The 19,781-nt window shown below is 39.6% G+C and overlaps 1 protein-coding gene, 1 long non-coding RNA gene and 1 pseudogene across 3 annotated transcripts; 2 read left to right on the forward strand and 1 right to left on the reverse strand.

Moving 5' to 3' along the window:
* Positions 1 to 1,984: 1,984 nt before the first annotated feature.
* LOC124868803 lies at positions 1,985 to 3,665 on the reverse strand. Its single transcript, XR_007038387.1, has 2 exons — positions 2,771 to 3,665; positions 1,985 to 2,131 (listed from the first exon to the last, which is right to left on the reverse strand). It is a non-coding gene; the product is annotated as an uncharacterized LOC124868803 (long non-coding RNA).
* Positions 2,097 to 16,274, forward strand: LOC124868801 (target of Myb protein 1-like). Of its 2 annotated transcripts, none has more exons than XM_047366404.1 (15): positions 2,097 to 2,309; positions 8,334 to 8,418; positions 9,666 to 9,744; positions 9,942 to 10,091; positions 10,796 to 10,930; positions 11,022 to 11,171; positions 12,414 to 12,530; positions 14,149 to 14,282; positions 14,369 to 14,411; positions 14,540 to 14,672; positions 14,930 to 14,996; positions 15,349 to 15,424; positions 15,538 to 15,597; positions 15,681 to 15,723; positions 15,823 to 16,274. In XM_047366404.1, exons 1-15 carry the CDS (start codon positions 2,237 to 2,239, stop codon positions 15,966 to 15,968), a joined length of 1,491 nt encoding a protein of 496 aa, XP_047222360.1. In that variant the 5' UTR covers positions 2,097 to 2,236; the 3' UTR covers positions 15,969 to 16,274. The 2 variants fall into 2 exon arrangements, with proteins under 2 accessions (XP_047222360.1, XP_047222361.1); XM_047366405.1 differs by having other exon boundaries at positions 15,684 to 15,723.
* Positions 16,275 to 17,307: 1,033 nt separating this feature from the next.
* LOC124868802 lies at positions 17,308 to 19,039 on the forward strand (annotated as a pseudogene).
* The last annotated feature ends 742 nt before the right edge of the window (positions 19,040 to 19,781 follow it).

Below are 19,781 nucleotides of genomic sequence, written 5' to 3' on the forward strand. Positions count from 1 at the left end.
TTTATCTAAAGGTCAAGGACTCATACATCTCTAAAGCAAGCCCTCCTCTAGGCAAATCAGATCAAAACCTTGCTTTTCTCTGGTCCAAAACCCTCTGTTCAGAGGCAACCTGTAATAAAGAGAACTGTGAGAAGAGGGTCATGGGAAGCGAAAGAAGCCCTGCAAGGTTGCTTTGAGGATTCAGACTGGGACACACTGTGCAAGCCACATGGAGAGGACATCAATGCCATGACTAAGTGTGTGACCAACTACATAAACTTCTGTGTGGACAACACCATCCCCACCCGAACGGTGAGCTACTTGCCCAATAAAAAACCCTGGATGACCGGTGAGCTGAAGGACCTGCTAAACATGAAAAAACAGTCTTCAGAGAGGGAGACTGGGAATTATTAAGGAGCATACGTAAGCAGCTTAAAGTCAAGTTAAGGGAAAGCATATAGGTGTACACGAAGAAGCTGGAGAGCAAGCTCCAGCAAAACAATACCAGAGATGTGTGGTCATGGGATTCGTTAATAGGTTCAATTCAGGAACAAGCTCAACATCCTCCTCTCCTGCCCATATTCAAATGAATCAAGTATTTTTGAATTGAATGGAATTGAATTGAAGTGTGTGATTGTGAGGTAACATATTGTGAAAAGCCTTAAGCAATACCTCCAAGGCACTGCACACAGGGAAAGCATCTGAAAAGTCACAAAAAATATATATACTCGTACTTATTAGAAACTGGGAGTTTTATGCTTCACTTTCTAAACAGAAAACCAAAAATACATCTTCCCAAAGTAACTTTGTAATTAAATGGAACAGACAACAGGGGGACATCTTTGGCGATTAGCAAGACACATTCAATAAAGGGGTGGTTCTGCAGGTGAGGACCACAGACCACTTCTCAGTAGACAGGCCAGTACACCAGGAGATGTGGAGGAGGCCGTAGGAGGGCAACAACCCAGCAGCAGGACCGCTACCTCCACCTTTGTGCAAGGAGGAACAGGAGGAGCACTGCCAGAGCCCTGCAAAATGACCTCCAGCAGGCCACAAATGTGCATGTGTCTGCACAAACAGTTAGAAACCGACTCCATGAGGATGGTATGAGGGCCCAACGTCCACAAATGGGGGTTGTGCTCACAGCCCAACACCATGCAAGATGCTTGGCATTTGCCAGAGAACACCAGGATTGGCAAATTCGCCATTGGTGCCCTGTGCTCTTCACAGATGAAAGCAGGTTCACACTGAGAACATGTGACAGACGTGACAGAGTCTGGAGACATCGTGGAGAGTGATCTGCTGCCTGCAACATCCTTCAGCATGACCGGTTTGGCAGTGGGTCAGTAATGGTGTGGGGTGGCATTTCTTTGGAGGGCTGCAAGACCCTCCATGTGCTCGCCAGACTGCCATTAGATACTGAGATGAGATCCTCAGACCCCTTGTGAGACCATATGCTGGTGCGGTTGGCCCTGGGTTCCTCCTAATGCAGGACAATGCTAGACCTCATGTGGCTGGAGTGTGTCAGTAGTTCCTGCAAGATGAAGACATTGAAGCTATGGACTGGCCCGCCCGTTCCCCAGACCTGAATCTGATTGAGCACATCTGGGACATCATGTCTCGCTCCATCCACCAACGTCACGTTGCACCACAGACTGTCCAGGAGTTGGCGGATTCTTTAGTGCAGGTCTGGGAGGAGATCCCTCAGGAGACCATCCACCGTCTCATCAGGAGCATGTCCAGGTGTTGTAGGGAGGTCATACAGACACATGGAGGCCACACACAATACTGAGCCTCATTTTGACTTGTTTTAAGGACATTATATCAAAGTTGGATCAGCCTGTAGTGTGTTTTTCCACTTTAATTTTGTGTGTGACTCCAAATCCAGGCCTCCGTTGGTTAATACATTTGATTTTCATTGATGATTTTTGTGTGATTTTGTTGTCAGAACAAAAAAGCAACAAAGTATTCAATGAGAATATTTCATTCATTCAGATCTAGGATGTATTATTTGAGTGTTCCCTTTATTTTTTTGAGCAGTATATAATGTGATCAGAGATGTGTTGATGACGGTGTGGTTGCTTCCGCGTGAGCGTGAGTTTTCACGTGACCTCCCACAGAGCTGATGCGCTTCCACAGCCAGCGGCTGCATCTGAAAGCAAAAGGAAACGCAGCAGTCAAGCTCGGCAGTCGAACAAGTCATCGGAACCTATTTACAGTTGTTTTAACGGCGAACAACCCGCTGTAGTTTCCCAGGATGTTTTCTCTAGGGGAGACAATGGAGTTTTTCCTCGGAAACCCCTTTTCAACGCCCGTCGGACAGAGAATCGGTGAGCCTTTGCGAGGGTTTTTGTAAATATTAACAGCTGTGTTTTTTTGTAGTCGTTTGTGTCATTTCCACACTCACCGATATTTTTCGACATTTCTGTTTTTAAGACACACCTCCCCTGGTTGCCAAAAACACGGTATTTGTGTTCTAGACTTACACTGAAATACCCCGAATTTGTGCAAAACAAAAAATAAGTTCAGGAGGCTGTGACTCAGACAGAGGTGGGGCTGTTTTTTTAAATCTGGCATACAATTGGCCAGTGTGCTTTGACTGACAGCTAGCGTAGCGAATCAGCATTCCCCTTTGTCGCTCACTTCCGCAGTCGCTGAAGCATTTCCATGAAGCCGCAGCTTCACATCTTTCACAGCTAAAGTAGCGGGTCTTTTTCAACATCATGTTTTCTCTCTGTACAGATTTAAACCAGATATTTTATCTTAAGCCCTGGGAGCCGCTCTCACATACCTTCATTCAGCAGCTGATGCCTGGAAAGAGATGCAATATCAGATAAGTCACTAGTAGTGGCTACACACCCATGTGAACCCTTCCTTCCTCCTTTTTTAATCCTCCAACTTTCCTGCACATAGTCGTGAGCTAGTTCTGAGGTAAATGAGAACTCAAGCAGCTGACAGTCACATGAAGTGAAGGCAGCCAGAGGAGGCCAGATCAAGGGAGAGAGGGGGCGATCTGAAGGAGTAAGCCTACATGGGGATTGAGCAAGGCAAGGTTGAGGATTTGCTGATGTGTGGTTGGTGCAAAGAAATGGGATTTAAAGATCTATGAGAAGCCAGAGAAGGGCGGAGTGGAAGAAAGGTGGCCTTGATTTCTAAATACTAGAGAGAAAAGATGTTAAAAGGTTGAGCCTGTGGTCTGAAAGCCTTATTTCTAGAAGTGCTTTTAAATTGGTATGTTGGCGAAATGCTCAAGTGTCTCATGCATAACAAGAATGTTCAAATGATAAGATTGGGGATGTAGGTTGAAAATTAGGGAAGTTACAATGCTTTAAAAACTGAAACTCTGGGGTAATTTATGTCCCTCAATTTTCACTGACGACTCGTACTATTTTTTTTAGTGGTTATAGTAAATAAGAGTTAATTGATGTGTAATAGCTCTTTTATTGAGCCCTAATGTTACATTCATTGCCGCGGAATACGATGTTTTCATTGTTAAAATCAGTGACAGAATATTCTACCTTTAAATAAAAAATGTCTTAGTCCTTGTTCAGCCAACTGGTTGGCAGTCACTAAACCTTATAGCAGTTTATGTAAACAGTATTTTATTCATATTTAAACTGTTTGCATTATTTACAAAGAAGCAGAACAGTTTTAGATGGGACATAAAGGTAGGAGATGGTGCGCCACCAAAGATCTTCATCTGTCAAACACATACAGGTCCTTCTCAAAATATTAGCATATTGTGATAAAGTTAATTATTTTCCATAATGTCATGATGAAAATTTAACATTCATATATTTTAGATTCATTGCACACTAACTGAAATATTTCAGGTCTTTTATTGTCTTAATACGGATGATTTTCGCATACAGCTCATGAAAACCCAAAATTCCTATCTCACAAAATTAGCATATCATTAAAAGGGTCTCTAAACGAGCTATGAACCTAATCATCTGAATCAACGAGTTAACTCTAAACACCTGCAAAAGATTCCTGAGGCCTTTAAAACTCCCAGCCTGGTTCATCACTCAAAACCCCAATCATGGGTAAGACTGCCGACCTGACTGCTGTCCAGAAGGCCACTATTGACACCCTCAAGCAAGAGGGTAAGACACAGAAAGAAATTTCTGAACAAATAGGCTGTTCCCAGAGTGCTGTATCAAGGCACCTCAGTGGGAAGTCTGTGGGAAGGAAAAAGTGTGGCAGAAAACGCTGCACAACGAGAAGATGTGACCGGACCCTGAGGAAGATTGTGGAGGAGGTCCGATTCCAGACCTTGGGGGACCTGCGGAAGCAGTGGACTGAGTCTGGAGTAGAAACATCCAGAGCCACCGTGCACAGGCGTGTGCAGGAAATGGGCTACAGGTGCCGCATTCCCCAGGTCAAGCCACTTTTGAACCAGAAACAGCGGCAGAAGCGCCTGACCTGGGCTACAGAGAAGCAGCACTGGACTGTTGCTCAGTGGTCCAAAGTACTTTTTTCAGATGAAAGCAAATTCTGCATGTTATTCGGAAATCAAGGTGCCAGAGTCTGGAGGAAGACTGGGGAGAAGGAAATGCCAAAATGCCAGAAGTCCAGTGTCAAGTACCCACAGTCAGTGATGGTCTGGGGTGTCGTGTCATCTGCTGGTGTTGGTCCACTGTGTTTTATCAAGGGCAGGGTCAATGCAGCTAGCTATCAGGAGATTTTGGAGCAGTTCATGCTCCCATCTGCTGAAAAGCTTTATGGAGATGAAGATTTCATTTTTCAGCACGACCTGGCACCTGCTCACAGTGTCAAAACCACTGGTAAATGGTTTACTGACCATGGTATCACTGTGCTCAATTGGCCTGCCAACTCTCCTGACCTGAACCCCATAGAGAATCTGTGGGATATTGTGAAGAGAACGTTGAGAGACTCAAGACCCAACACTCTGGATGAGCTAAAGGCCGCTATCGAAGCATCCTGGGCCTCCATAAGACCTCAGCAGTGCCACAGGCTGATTGCCTCCATGCCACGCCGCATTGAAGCAGTCATTTCTGCCAAAGGATTTCCGACCAAGTATTGAGTGCATAACTGTACATGATTATTTGAAGGTTGACGTTTTTTGTATTAAAAACACTTTTCTTTTATTGGTCGGATGAAATATGCTAATTTTGTGAGATAGGAATTGTGGGTTTTCATGAGCTGTATGCCACAATCATCCGTATTAAGACAATAAAAGACCTGAAATATTTCAGTTAGTGTGCAATGAATCTAAAATATATGAATGTTAAATTTACATCATTACATTATGGAAAATAATGAACTTTATCACAATATGCTAATATTTTGAGAAGGACCTGTACTTAAAATGGAACATGTAAACTGTTTCCAGTCAGAATAGAAACCTCATAGAAAGTAGGCAGCGTTGAAGTCTGTAAAATAGCTTTCACTTAAAGCTCTAGATCTAGCTTTTTAACCCGATTCACTTCTAGGTCAGAACGTTTCTCTGACCAGAAACACTTCATATGTCCAATTTTCAGCCCATTTTTCAGACACGAAGATTGTTGGTGACACAATTCACACGGTAAATGGAGGGAAATGTAATCATCAGCTACTGTGTACTCCACTTTGATAGTGGCCTGTCTTGGACTAGCTGTTCTCTTCAGCCTGCAGAACTAACTAATCTGCATTTATTGTAAATGGGGACTACAACTATCATCTGTAGGTAAGATAATAACTGAGCTAAGTTGACCCTGTTTGCTGAAAATCTTGTGAGCTCCTGTGAAACTTTCTCCAGAAGGAACCACTTACTGATAAATCCAATATTTCTCTCTAAAGCAATTGTATTGTCTAAGCTTCCTTCATTTTCTCCATTTAATTTGTTCTTTTCTGACAACGTATAGAGAAAATAAACAAGATTTCATGTCTTTTTTCACTGGGAATCTTCTGTTTTAGGTGGAAACATAACTTCCTAATAAAACAGAGAAACTTCTTTCTGAACAAGAACAGAACCTGCCAATTCAGAAGTGGATTTCATTAAATACTGAATCCACTGTACTATACTAGGAATTAAGGTATAACAGAAACTGCTTTTCATTGAAGGAAGTTCAAAGAAGACCACATGAGTCTCTGAAAGTGTAGATCTCCAGGTTCTTTATAATCTCACATCTCAGGTCAGCTGGCCTTGTTATAATGTTACTGAGGCTTAGCACTAAAATACAAAAAGCAACAAACATTCCTCTTTTGCGATGTTCTGCAGCCTGCGGCTCCAGAGCCACACGTGGCCCTCAGCCTCTTTACAATCATAACTTTAAACAAGAATGAACAATGATCTTAAATACAAAGGCAATATAAACTAATACATTAAACAGATCATTAGCGGCTTTCATGATGTTTCTAGATAAAATACCAACAACATGGTGACACTAATGGTAGAACAGATAACAAATTTATCCATGACCTTGCAAGGATTAATCATTTCATTTAATGCTTATTTGATAGGGACAGGCACAATAATTATAGATCATTACCTGAAAAACAATCTGATGCCTGCATCACAGTGTTTATAGCCATGGCTAGTTCGCAACACCCGTCCCTAGAAGGACCTATTACAGGATTAAACATTTATAGAAAACATGGATGAATGTTTGTAAAACTTGATGCCTGGTCTTGTTTTTATCAACGGTCAGGAAGATTTTGTGGCTCTAAAAAAAAAATGTATGTATTTGGAGCAATGGCAAAAATGGCCCTTCATAGATTAGAGATTACTAACCTGTGCTTTAGTGTTTTATTAAAAGGTAAACATAGGCAGGCTTCGATTAGTCATGAAAGTCTGCAGTTCTTGGCTAGAGATGCAGTAAATGACCCAGGGTTGGAATTTGAACCCAGGACGGCTATGTTGACTAATGTAGAATCCATACATGGTGCACCTGCTCTACCACTGACCCAAAAGGTGCCCTATATTTTATTTGAACTCTAAAACAAATCCACCTTAAGTCCGACTAGCTAATTTTCTAATGATTCATCATCCAAGTTTCATCATCCAACTGGACAATCTTATTAGATATTGTCTTTCTTTCATGCTTTCCCTGCATGATGGTACAAATCACAGTTTTCTATTTGTCATTGAATGCACCATTACTAAAGGCAAAGTAAACAAATACATACATTTAAATAAAGACCAGCCTTTAAACAACAATTCTTCTTTTTTGGGTCATATGAGGTTGTGCCTATTTATTTACTTCTGTCAAACTACAGGAGACTGTAATAAACCTCAAATCTGGGTTCATGCTGGTGTGCTCTGCTTTTCTGCATGCTGCAATGAAATGTGGCTGCTGCAGGGTTTATTTAACAGACAGGGTCATTTCTGCGTATACAGCCGTTTAGAAGAACATGCCTTGCAGACACGAGAAGGTAGAAGGAAACCAAGAGCAGTCATTTGCTAAAATCAGACTCTGGGTGAAACTAACAAACAATAAAAATGCACACAACAAGCTGTAAAAAACCAATTTGAAACAGTAATCCCAGTGGACTGTGACACAGTTTTACTTAGTACCTCAGGAAATTGTGCCAGTGTGTGGAGAAGGTGTCTAACACATTTCTTTTAAAACACATTTCGTTTAAAAGAGTCTTTTGGTTGATATTATATTTAGTCTTTAGGGGTGCTATGGGATTTCACTGAATGAAACAATGCTCTCATAGTATTTACATTGCTATGTTAAAAATGTATAAGGTGATCTAATTGTTTTTATTTAGTAACCACTATCCCTGCTGCTCCTAAAATAATACATCACTTTGATTATTACCATTATCTCTGACATTTATTTGTTGTTATTTTGATTTTGATAAAAAGACGTAAGCAAACCTATAAATTAACACCAGATAAACTTAGTAGTTCTTTTCAGGTACTTATTGTGCAGAATACAATTTATTTGGGATATCTTAATCTCTTTAATAGAGTACCACAGCTCTAACAAACTGATATTAGTTGCATCTTGCAGTTGACTGTCAAACAAACATGCTACTCACAGCTTGCAGTTTTACCATAAGAGTGATGGTTAGCGCTATTTTTAGTTTCCATATCATGGCTGCCTGTGTTTTTTACGGCCGCGAATGTATATAGATGGCAGCATAAGTCCTTATTTTAAGGAAGTTAAAAGTGTAGCAGCCTTCTTTCAGCCAGCTGACTGACAGCATGCTGCGGCGTTTGGGGAAAGAAGGAGCTCATAGAGCCTGAGAAAACTCAGGATTCTGGATCCAAGTATCGATATGAGGGAACATTTTACATTTTACCTTGGTACTGGAAACCTGGGTGTATTCATATTTTTGTATGCCCACCTCAGTTTTACAGTTAATATTTTATTTGACCTTTTTCCCCTTTCTGTTGGCAGAAAAAGCAACCAGCGGCTCTCTGCAGTCGGAGGACTGGGGACTGAACCTGGAGATATGTGATATCATCAATGAGACAGATGAGGGGTAGATGTTGCTGTCCAGATGATGTTGTTGTGTTGGTTTGTTTTCTAAAGACTAGAACACATATTGATTATATTATGTTATATTATATATTACATATTGATTAACTCCAGAACGTTTGTAAATGTATTCTATGGACTGAGGAGACAAAAATTTGACTTTTTGGAAGGTGTGGGTCCCGTTATATGTAATAAATCTAACACTGCAACTCATAAAATAACATCTTAACAGCAGTCAAGCTGATCTGAGATCTGAACAACTTGCTTTAATTGATGAAACAATTAATTCTGCTATGTAAATCGCTGAAAATCTTGAAGGAGAATGTCTGACCATCCGTTTGACCCTATGATCAAGTGTACTCAGGTTATGCAGCAGGATAAAGATCTAAAGCGCTGGAATTTTTAAAATCTGGACGTTAATCCGATTGAGATGCTGTGGTGTGGCCTAAAATGTGGCTGAATTGAAAAGACTTCTGCTAAGAAGAGCGGGCCAAAATTCCTGCACCGCAATATTAAACAAATAATTGCAGGTTTTGTAAACATTTAGTGACAGTAATTGTCTTCAAAGAGTGACCCAACCAGTTATTAGATCTAGAGGGAAATTACACATAGGGCCAGGATGGTTTAGCTCACCTTATTCCCTTAAAAAATAAAATAATAAGTTAAATACTGTATTTTACATCTTTTCGGGTTATCTTTTTCTGATAATAAAAATAGTTTGATCTTTGACAAATTAGCTAATCTTTTTAGAAACACTATGCGCTTCATTGTTAATCTGATTTTTACAAGACTCAAAGAAATTGCATCAAAGATCCATGATCTTGACTGATGCATTTAGAGACCAAAAACTGGTGGGAGTTCTTAGTTTTGATGCATTTAATGAACTGGGGAGAACTCTGACTGGATTCCCACCTCTGGCCAGTTGATTGGTGTTTCTTTGCAATTAGAAATCTGGAACATCAATAAAAGTCTAATAAAGAGGTTTGCATTATTTGGGTATGTTGTTGTTTTCTGTAAAGGCATTAAGCTGCATGTGACCAAATGACCTGAAATGTAGAAGGTAAACTGCCTTAAAAACCTCTGTTTTTCTGATGTTAGGAATGCTTTTCTAAATCTGGTTGCTGGGATTAAATGTGTGCCTAAAAAAGTTTAAAAAAATGTGTTGAATGTATTCTCTTTGTTTTTTCTTTTTTCAATTTCAAGATAAATGAATAAACAAACATCAGCTGATGTAAATATTTCCCCCCTCAGGCCCAGAGATGCCATCAAAGCCATTAAGAAAAGAATTGTAGGAAACAAGAACTTCAGAGAGATCATGTTGGCTCTCACTGTGAGTAATAATCGTACACTTTATGCTTTATGTCACGGACTGAGGAATGTGGGAGAAGATGTTTGCTTCACCACATGCGCAAGTGGTTAAATAAAAATTTAAATGCTTTAGTGAACAAATGGATAGTAATGACAGAAAAGAAACTATACTGAGTCACATTACGTTATAATTTTAGCTTTTATGTTTTGTTCTCGCAGGTTCTTGAGACCTGTGTGAAGAACTGCGGCCATCGCTTCCATGTTTTGGTGGCCTCCCAGGAGTTTGTTGAAGGGGTTCTGGTCCGTTCCATTTTGCCCAAATATAACCCTCCCACGGTCCTCCATGACCGTGTTCTCAGCCTCATACAGGTACGTTTGTGACAGAAACTGTGCGTGCTATGAGTTTGTCTTAAGATTATCTCTGTTATCAAGACTCTTTACTTTCTTTGTTGGATCAGTCCGTTGAAACGTGACAAACCGGGACTTTTAGACTCATTACAAATCTATGGGTTATAAAACTTTCTGGGTTTGATTACTTATATAAAATTTCAGCTTTAAAAACTGGTTTTCTTTTTCCTTTTTAAGGGGGGTTGAGCAGTAAAAATTGTATCTGCACTTTTTTTTCCAAGAATCCAAAAGTCATGAAAGGAATTAGTTTTTGCATAAACTGTCTTTTATCAGTCATTATCCTAAGTAGTTAGAACCCCAGGTCATTATTCCTTCCTTATTCTCCAAACTAAGATCCCACTGACATCTTTTTAATGCATGTAAGGTTATGAAAGGTTTTATTATAAAACTGAAGCAATTTAAGACCCTCTGTTTATTAAACTTTCACTTGATTATGACTAAAGATGGGTTATCTCTAATGGTCTTTGAAAGCATTGATTGGAAAGAATGATGACATTAAAAACAAATCAGGCTTGAAAACACTGCAGACAAGTCCTTTCTGTTCTTGCTCAAATTTGGCTCACTTATTGCTTTTTCCTTTGTCTTCTGGAAGCTCTAACAGCATGGAGCTTTAGGAGTCAGTCATCTGTTCATAACTAATCCCATATTCTCCCTTTCATCTCTAGTCATGGGCTGACGCATTTCGCAGCTCTCCCTCCCTGGTGGGGGTGGTGTATGTGTATGATGACCTAAAGCGGCGAGGTTTGGAGTTTCCAATGACAGACCTGGATGCACTGTCCCCCATCCATACTCCAAATAGGGTGAGACTGGCTGTCCACTGGAAAGTTATCACACATGCAACTGCATTTTTGACTGTCTGCCTATATTTGACCTCTTCGCTATATCCTGCAGAGTATCCCAGAGAACGAGACACCCCAGGTGACCTCTGTTGCTGCTCCCATAAGTCTGTCACAAGAGCAAGTTCCTGCCCCCGCTCCCAGTCAAAATACCTCATCTCCAGTCCAAGTCAGTAATGGGCCGGTCCCCCTCACTCCAGAACAGGTAGAACCTCCTGAAACGGCCTTAAAATACATTTTAAACAAGTAGCTGCAGAGTTAGTAGTTGGTTTTATAGTGGAAGTGAGTGGGTTCTGAATACCTATAATACTATTTATTTTTTTCCCCTCAGTTTTACTTCAGTAGAAGAGATTTTCTAGTCTAAATGAAAGATTATTCCGCCGTGGCTCTCAGAGGTGGACAAAACCCTGTTTAAACTCCAGGTTTTAAGATGTAAAAGGGACATTTTTCCACCTTTTTATTGTGCCAACTAACCTGTACAATTCAACTGATAAAACAAATATGTTGGGGTGAAAATATAAAAAAGTTAAACTGGTGAAATAACCTGGTTGCGTAGGTGTGCACACCTTCTAAGCAATCATTTATTGAAGCACATTTTGATTAAAATTTTGCATTCAGTCTTTTTGAGTTCACCCCTGCCATCGAAAATAGGGAATCTGATGAACCACTAATAAAGGTCAGCCGTCCTTGTTGTTTTTAAAGACAATTGCTTGTTTAGCTATATCCACAGTTTGCAGTCAGGTTAGAAAGGATCAAAAATGATCTCATTGTACAAAAGTATCAGTCAGGAGATGAGCTGCCCATTTTGACTCCCAACGTTCATGTTTTTGGCAAAAAGATGAAGAAAATTGATGTGTTTTTAGTTTAGCATCCCGGCGAGTACAAGCATATGTCTACAAAACAAGGTTTTAGTTTACGGATGTTTACATTTATGCAACAGGTTTTTTAATCGTTTACCTATTCAACCTTTATTTCACCAGGATACCCCCCCCCCCCAACAATGGACTGAAAATATACGTGACATTAAAAGGTGTATTAAGTTTAAAAATTATTTATCATAGATATAAATTTTATCGACTCTCAAAACGTGGAAATTTAGCAGTGGTGTGGTTAAACTTTACACAGAGCCGCTGTATGTTTTTTGCTGCAGTGCCCCCATGTGGCAACATGTATTCGTAGTGAAAACTAACCCAACAACCCACACTTGAGATGTACAATAGAAAACAAAACAATATGAATACTTTTGCAATAGTTTAATGATTCAGTCCAGTGAAAGCAGGCTTTTATTTTGAAAATGGCAGATTTCGATATTGGCTCAGATATTGAGTTTATCTAAAGGTATTGACCAAACTAAAGCAACATTTTGTGAAATTTTGTTTCAATTCTTGTTTTTTTTTTTTTTTTTGGGTTTGTTTTGTTTTGTTTTTTTAACTTTGTCAAATTCCAGGAGCAGAAGCTGCGAAGCGAGCTGGCTCTGGTTAAAGGAAACCTCTCAGTAATGTCTCAAATGTTAAACGAACTAATACCTGGACAGAGCACAGCAGATGATGCAGAGTTGCTACAGGTGGGTTTGAGTGTTTCTCATTTGTCTTTCACTCACACTGTCTCTAACCTTCTACTAAATATGGAGGCCATCTCTTTACAATTACAGTTTACATTATCATATCAATTTTAAAAAAATCCTGCGTGTACATTTATCGACTAATGAAGAACTTTATTAAAGCTTTTTATTAAAATGGCTTATGGAAACATCTACAAACATCATTTTTGCTCCTCACTTTTGAAGCCATTTTCAAAGCGCTTATCAAACTATTATAATCCACTAATCTTTCATTTTTCTTTATTTTTTGCACTGCAGTAACTGGATTTCTCACCTCAGTTTCACTATTTTGATTGCCAAGGCATTCAGAGAAGAAGCTCTTGAAGTTATGTTGTTTTTTTAGGGAGTTCGTCATTGCACTTTGAAAATACTTAAGAAACCATCTAAAAATGCTGCAAGGCCTTAACCTGGCCTTTTAATTGTTAAAGTGTGATTAAAAATACCACAACCCGCTGACAACAACACTCTACAGTGTGGCCACTCTTGCTGAGGGAAGACTCAAAGATAGCTTTTACAGTATCAGTGAGGTGTTAGTTAAAGGAAACACAAAAATGTAAGACGCTATTTAAAAGAACAGTCAATGTTTCAAGGCATGTTGAAACATATTTGCATTTCAGGCTAAGAGAGAGAGCCAGACTTTCATCTGATAACAGGAAGGCTGGACAGCATACAGCAAAGTTGCTCTGTTTTATCATTTTGAGCTTTGAATTCTCTGTATGCCATGGAATATGCTCCATTTGGAAATGTTGACAACCATTTTGGAAACCCCAGAGTTAACATCAGGATCTACTGACTAAGAAAACACAGACTACTGTTTTAGTGATTCTATCTGCATTAATTGCACTTATCTCTGGCATAAATTGCTCTGTAATCATTTGCTTGTGTTTTAAAGTAGTTAAATCCTGTTTAAGTGTGACTACTCTCTCATACAGATGGCTGGATGTATAGACATTGACTGCTGACTGCTAGGATGGGCTAAATAAATATTGTAAATGCTGGTCATTGTCTTCCTATATTACTGTTCTTCATCTGTAACATCAGGTGAACCCTTTACAGATCCCTGACTGGAAATGTTTTGACTGTATAAACCTGTCGGACATGCCATGATGGAGGCAAAAGCTGTAGTTTCTAAACAGTCTTTGCACATCCTGCATATCTGCTTTTGTGTTTTGTGAATCTGCACTGTGTGATCGTGTGGAGCAGCTCGTTGCTACTGAGGAGAAAGCATATCATAATTCCAGCGAGAGTCATCTGAGGCTAATCTGTAGTTTGCAGGTTTTTTTTCGTCAACTTTGAATGGGGGTTGCCCTAAAAACTACCATGAGTATTAAAAAAACAATGGCTGGTGTAAAGCTGTTACATACTACATGGAAAAATGGGTGTTAGTTTAGTCTTTTATTGTCTTGAAACCATTTTGAAACACTTTGGAAATTTGTTCTTTATTTCAAAATAAAACCCGTAAACGACGGAGGTAAACTAAATCATGCACTTATTAAAGAACTCTTGGACCATATTTTTTAATTCATAAATGTTTAATTTGTAGCAGTAATTAATCTCTATCTCTGCTGCTCTGCTCAAGCAGCAGCTGTTTTCTGTGTGTAAGAAGATGCAGAGTCGTGTGGTTGAACTGATCCCACAGCTGGTGGATGAAGGATTCATGGAGGAGCTGCTGGTGGTAAACGATGACCTCAACAACGCCTTCATTCGCTATGAGAGGTGGGCAGCAGCAGGTCAGGTTGAACTGTTGGACATCAGGTATAAAATTACAGCAATTGACTGTCTACTGCGATTTTTTTTGTTAGGTTTGAACGGCTGAACAAGGCTCAAAGTACGAACACACAACAGGTGACAATAAATCAAATTTTTCTGATGTGTTTGAAATGATAAAAGCGGAACTGAAACCAGTTTCTAAGATGTTTCCTCATTGTTTATATGCTCATTCTGTGATTCACTTTGACACAACTGCCTTCCAGATCTCTGCAAGGAGCCCAGAGCTCATCGACGTCAGCCCTGAACCATCAACCAACAAACAGCCCGCCACGATCACAGCAACCAGCCAGCCGGCTGTCAGCACCCAGGCGAATCACCAGCCATCAGCCAATCACAGTGAGTAAACTTTGTATGACATCGGTTTCAAAACATGATCTGGATCATTTCTTGTTTTTTAAAAATTTTTTTCAGGGGGGGAGGGATGTTGTGGCTGAACCACATGAGCATGTTTTGAAAAGAGTTGCTGCATCCAAACAAATGTCACAGTGATTCATGCTAAGCATGGAAAACTGTTTGGGGAAAGTTTTCCCATGTGCTGTTTGAGCCGGAGCTGGATATGACCTGTTTTTATCATCCAAAATTCTCTTTTGCAGAAGAAGAGGAGGAGTTTGACATGTTTGCCCAGACCAGAGGAAGCTCTTTGGCTGAACAGAGGAAAAGGTGAGCAGCGCTACATCATTTTCTCTCCAAAGCTTTTCATATGTTGATATGATGTAAATCACTGAAAATGTCTATAAATAGCTAATTGAATCCACTATAATGTTTTTAGAGGGCTAATCTTAACGAAGCATACAGCAATATAGACACCATGCATCTAATTAGTTGGATGCATGTTTTGAAGTATCTACACAAATGGATCTTCTTGTACGTTTTCATACAAACACCTGCATATGTTCATTTTTTTCCATACTTCTCCATTCTACAAATTTATTGAAGCTTCACTTAAGCTAAAACATGGCTCATCACTTTCTGCCATTTTCATGATGAAGTGTATGTATATGTTTGCATTTAGCGTCAGGTATGAAGATCCTGAAACTGTGGAAGGCCTTGCTGAAGCTCTGGACTCAAGGCTGCAGGTCACAGCAGGGGTGTGTACACCACAGCCACACTCATCGAGTTCACAGGAACATGGTCATTTTTTTAATTAAAAACTAGACCTGAGTCATTCTGGGGCGTTTTTTTTTGTTGCGTTTCCTGTCAGATGGTGCTCGAGAAAAACACTCTACAGAACGATGTTGACAAATGGTTGTCATCTGATCTGGTAGGCCAAAGCGTTTACTACTTATGTAAAGTCAGCGGGTAATGCAAGTAGAGCGCCTTATTTACTGTTTGTGTTTAAAAAAGCAGGAGGGACAGTCCTCGGTTTGTGAAGGAGTCTCCAGTGAAGGTATGCTTTTTTTCCTCTCCTTTGTTGTTCTTATGAAGTGAATACAACATTGAATCTGTTGTACTAGAAGATGTGTTCATAAAATCCATATCTCCTTAGAGTTCGACAAGTTTCTGGACGATCGGGTGAAGGCGGCAGACCACAGCAACCTTTCAATTTGCAAGGTGCCGTCCTCCACGCCCAAGCCTCAGCCGCAGCCCGCCAAGCAACAGGATACAACACACGACCAGCTTTTCTCTCTTTAGAGAAAACCTGACAAACAAAGTGATACATGAACATACACAAACAAACAACATGAACTGTCGCATAATCAACTCATTTTATACAGTAAATGCTTTATTTCCTTTAAAATCTGCTGTTTTTATGTAAATACCCAACTTTATTTAGCTCTATTTAATAAAGTTTACTATAATGTCAATGTGAACAAAAACCCTTAGCCTGTATAGTTAAGCAATTGCAAATAATGATGTATAAAATCTATGTGAGGTTGGTCTTCGACCCAATGACTTGAGTTAGTGGGAACAAAAATAAACGGTGAACTGCTCTCCAAACATGTTGCGTATTTTATTTGAAAGTATCTTCCTTTGACAGTAGTAACAAAATCCAAGGCCAAATCTTATAATCTTACAATCCTTACAGTCCTCCAGGCGACTGTGGCTCAGTAGGAAGAGTAGTTGTCAATCAGGAGGTTGTGGGTTCGATTCCAGCTTCCTCCTGCCATATGTCGATGTGCCCCTGGGCAAGGCACTTAACCTCAAGTTGCCTACCGATCTGCGTATCAGTGTATGAATGTGTGAGTGCAATTGGGTGAATGTGGCTCTAGTGTAAAAGCGCTTTGAACGGTCTGTATGACTGGAAAAGCGCTATATAAGTTCAGTCCATTTACCATTTACCATGCCTTCATTAGACTACTAGAACTGCTTATACTTTGGACATGAGAATTCATCTCTCCATTATCTGCAGGTTGTCCAGAAAGCTGCTGCACGGCTGCTAACAGGTACCAGAAGGCATGACCACATCACTCCAAGTTTAGGAGATTTACACTGGCTGCCTGTTCATTTTCGGATTAATTTTAAGGCACCCAATTTTTTGAACTGTTCTTCTTAACTTTTATAACCCAAAAAGAGCCCTGAGATCTTCTAGCATGATGCTCTTTGTTCAGCCGAAGGCCAAATTAGGGCGCAGAGGGGATCGGGCTTTTGCTGTGGCAGCTCCAAGTCTCTCTAATAAGCTGCCCCTTGAAATTCATAATGCTGAGTCCATATATTCCTCCTGAAAACTCACTTTTTTACATCGGTTTTTAACTCAAATTCAGTTTAAGTTCCATCAGAGCAGTTAGGTTGTGATGTTTCTATGTTTTAGTTTTTTATCCTATTTTTATTGTCTGTATCCTGTAGTTATTTCGTTTGTATTTACCTTTATGTTTATTTATATTAAGTGTTGTTAAATGTGCTACATAAATAAAATTCACTTTGACTAAATGGTGAAAAAAGACCCCCTCTTCCAGGATGCAGACTGTGTTGCATACTCTCATCCTCTGATTATTGGAGACCACTCTCAACCCTATACAGTATTAGGTAAGTTTTGGAAGTCATTAATTTTTATCAAAAGAAATGTAAAAACCTTTGATGAAAATGTACCGAGACGATGCAATGTCAGAACTAGTTTCTCTTTAATAACAGTTCTCTTGTGTCACATTAGCACACAAAGGCATATACTGTATACTTAAACCATACTGCAATGATGCAGTAATTTATGCAAAACAAATATACAGCGGAAGGCATCTGTATTTTTAATTACAAAAAGAAAATATTTAGAATTGCAAATCAATCACAAGCTCGGACTCTTGTTTAATCGTTCCAAATCTCTCCGTCTCCACTCATTGTAAATGTAATAGTGACGTTATTCACAAGCTGTTTTAAACAATTTTCTGTGGATATTTTTTTTTCTGTGGAGTCAAGAGACAGATACAAGGAGTGTTAAAAAGAGTTAATTTAAGAAAGAACTAAATTGATAAGTTAGATACATGATTTTTGCCCGATGGCAACAATCTGCAGGTTATTTGAAACATCTCAGGGTTGAATGAGTTTTGGGGACCTGTACTTTGGGTGTACTTACTAACATGTTGTTGGTGTGATAACACTCTAAATTTAGCATGTTATTGTTTGGAGGCTCAAGGATGTCTGACTTTGGGTACTCTGAGTCCCTGATGTACCAAAATCTTAGCAAATATAAAGGGAGACTAGATATAAATATTCATTTACTTGTGCTGCCCTTCATAATGCAGACCGCATGCACAGCATTACACTTTGCTGCTTGCTTCTGCTGGATTATGACTGTCCTTTTACATGTTTCTGTGGCCCTTACTTTAAATATTTCAATTCAAGATCAGCTTCCAAATAGGACTGTTGATAAAAGCCAGGAGGACATGGACTGGGATTCACCGTTTCTGCACCTTAGAGCCAGCCTGTCATCCTATGCTCAGTCTATCCGTCCATACAACCTTGTGACAAATGCCGAGGCTTATGATTCCAACCCCAAACCCAGATATCATCACCCTTTTCGTCTGTTTCGTCGTTTAGGATCCAACTTTGACCCATTTTGGACGTCTGTGGATCAGCCTTTAGAAACAGCCTCAGGAAGTAAGCCTTTCTCACATTCTCAGCTCACTGCCTTGGCAAAAAAGTTTCACCAAAGTTCACCAGATCTAAGGGAGGCTGAAGCAATCTATCTACAGAAGCTGGAGAAAGAAGCTGCAGACCTGAACCTCAGCTCTCTTCCCTCTAATGTTGTAGAACTATTGAGAGGTTGGCTGGTGAACTCAGCAATGTGTCAGTTACATCACCAGTGGGTCGACCTGGGCCCAGCTTTCTGGCCGCGTTGGCTGTGACAGACTGACTGCGAAAGGTCCGAGAAGGAAAGAAGCTGCTCTTTTCACAGAGAGATGAAGTGTGTGCGAGCTCACACTGCGCAAATTAAGATTCTGGCTTGGATCTGCCTGGAAATTAGAGATGGATCCAAGAACCTTAAAGGGGAAAAGTGTGACAGCAATGAGACTGAAACAACAAAAGCAGTCAAGATGTCTATGGAGACAAGTGCCTTATCCTGTCGTCACCTCATGTGTCTGTTCATGTGAATAAGTGATTTTTTTTTAATCTCTCTGCAGCTGTTTACCTTTATATATACTGAAGTTGTAAAATGTAATTACTATTCTGTTTAATGTTGTTGCCTTTAGGAATTTAAAGTCTTTTAAATCTGCATATCATTAAAGATCAATGCTTTCCAGCTTGGTTTGATAATAAAGATTTTAAGTGATCATGAGATACTTGAAGTGTCCTAAACAGTAAAACAACATCTAGATGTGGTTGTTTTAGCTGATCACAAGCACTGCTCTTCCAGATCTTTGTAAATAGAACCTGCCCCTTCAGCTTATCGTATAAAAGCATTTATTAATGATAATGAGTACATCAGCATTACACACAACTCCTAGATAAACAGTAAGAAAGTCTATTTTACTTTAATGTTTTAAATTTATATTGTGTAAACAGGATCATTTCTGCAGACATGGAACTGATCTACCACTTTGTTGTATCCACAAGACATATTTCTACACATAGAATGCAGTACCAATTGCAATTTCTATTAGCTTGGTTGCTTCTTCCTGCTTTGTTTTATATTGGTAGTGGTGTTTGGTAGAGCCGGCCCAAGCCATATACAATCTAAGCCCCCAGATGACCAACGAGTCCAAGAACCCTAGGATTGTCTCACATGTCAGATTTTTAAATGTACGTTTATTTTCTAAGAGCGATACATCACTGGTAATCATGCCAAACAAAATTTGTGATTGGAATCAGCTTTATAGACCCGGTTTGTGCAGGAATTTCACTTTCTTTCCTTAACTAAAATACGAATACAGATTTATAGACCCAGAAGAAAATTAAAAATAAATGTTAAAAATATATAAATTGTATATGCAGGGTATGGAGACCCACTGCTGCTCCACACCCCACAGGAAGACTTGACATTTGATAGCAAGGGAGCTAAAAACCGTGCTAATT

This window comes from Girardinichthys multiradiatus, chromosome 5 (genome assembly GCF_021462225.1).
Source record: "Girardinichthys multiradiatus isolate DD_20200921_A chromosome 5, DD_fGirMul_XY1, whole genome shotgun sequence".
In the NCBI taxonomy this organism is placed as follows: domain Eukaryota; kingdom Metazoa; phylum Chordata; class Actinopteri; order Cyprinodontiformes; family Goodeidae; genus Girardinichthys; species Girardinichthys multiradiatus.

What these genes read in the sequence shown, in the direction of transcription:
- LOC124868801 (XM_047366404.1), top strand. Translation starts at nt 2,237, where the DNA reads ATGTTTTCTCTAGGGGAGACAATGGAGTTTTTCCTCGGAAACCCCTTT. An exon ending in ATCAATGAGACAGATGAGGG is followed by an intron (nt 8,419 to 9,665) that starts GTAGATGTTGCT and finishes TTCCCCCCTCAG; the next exon opens with GCCCAGAGATGCCATCAAAG. An exon ending in CCAGCCATCAGCCAATCACA is followed by an intron (nt 14,673 to 14,929) that starts GTGAGTAAACTT and finishes TCTCTTTTGCAG; the next exon opens with AAGAAGAGGAGGAGTTTGAC.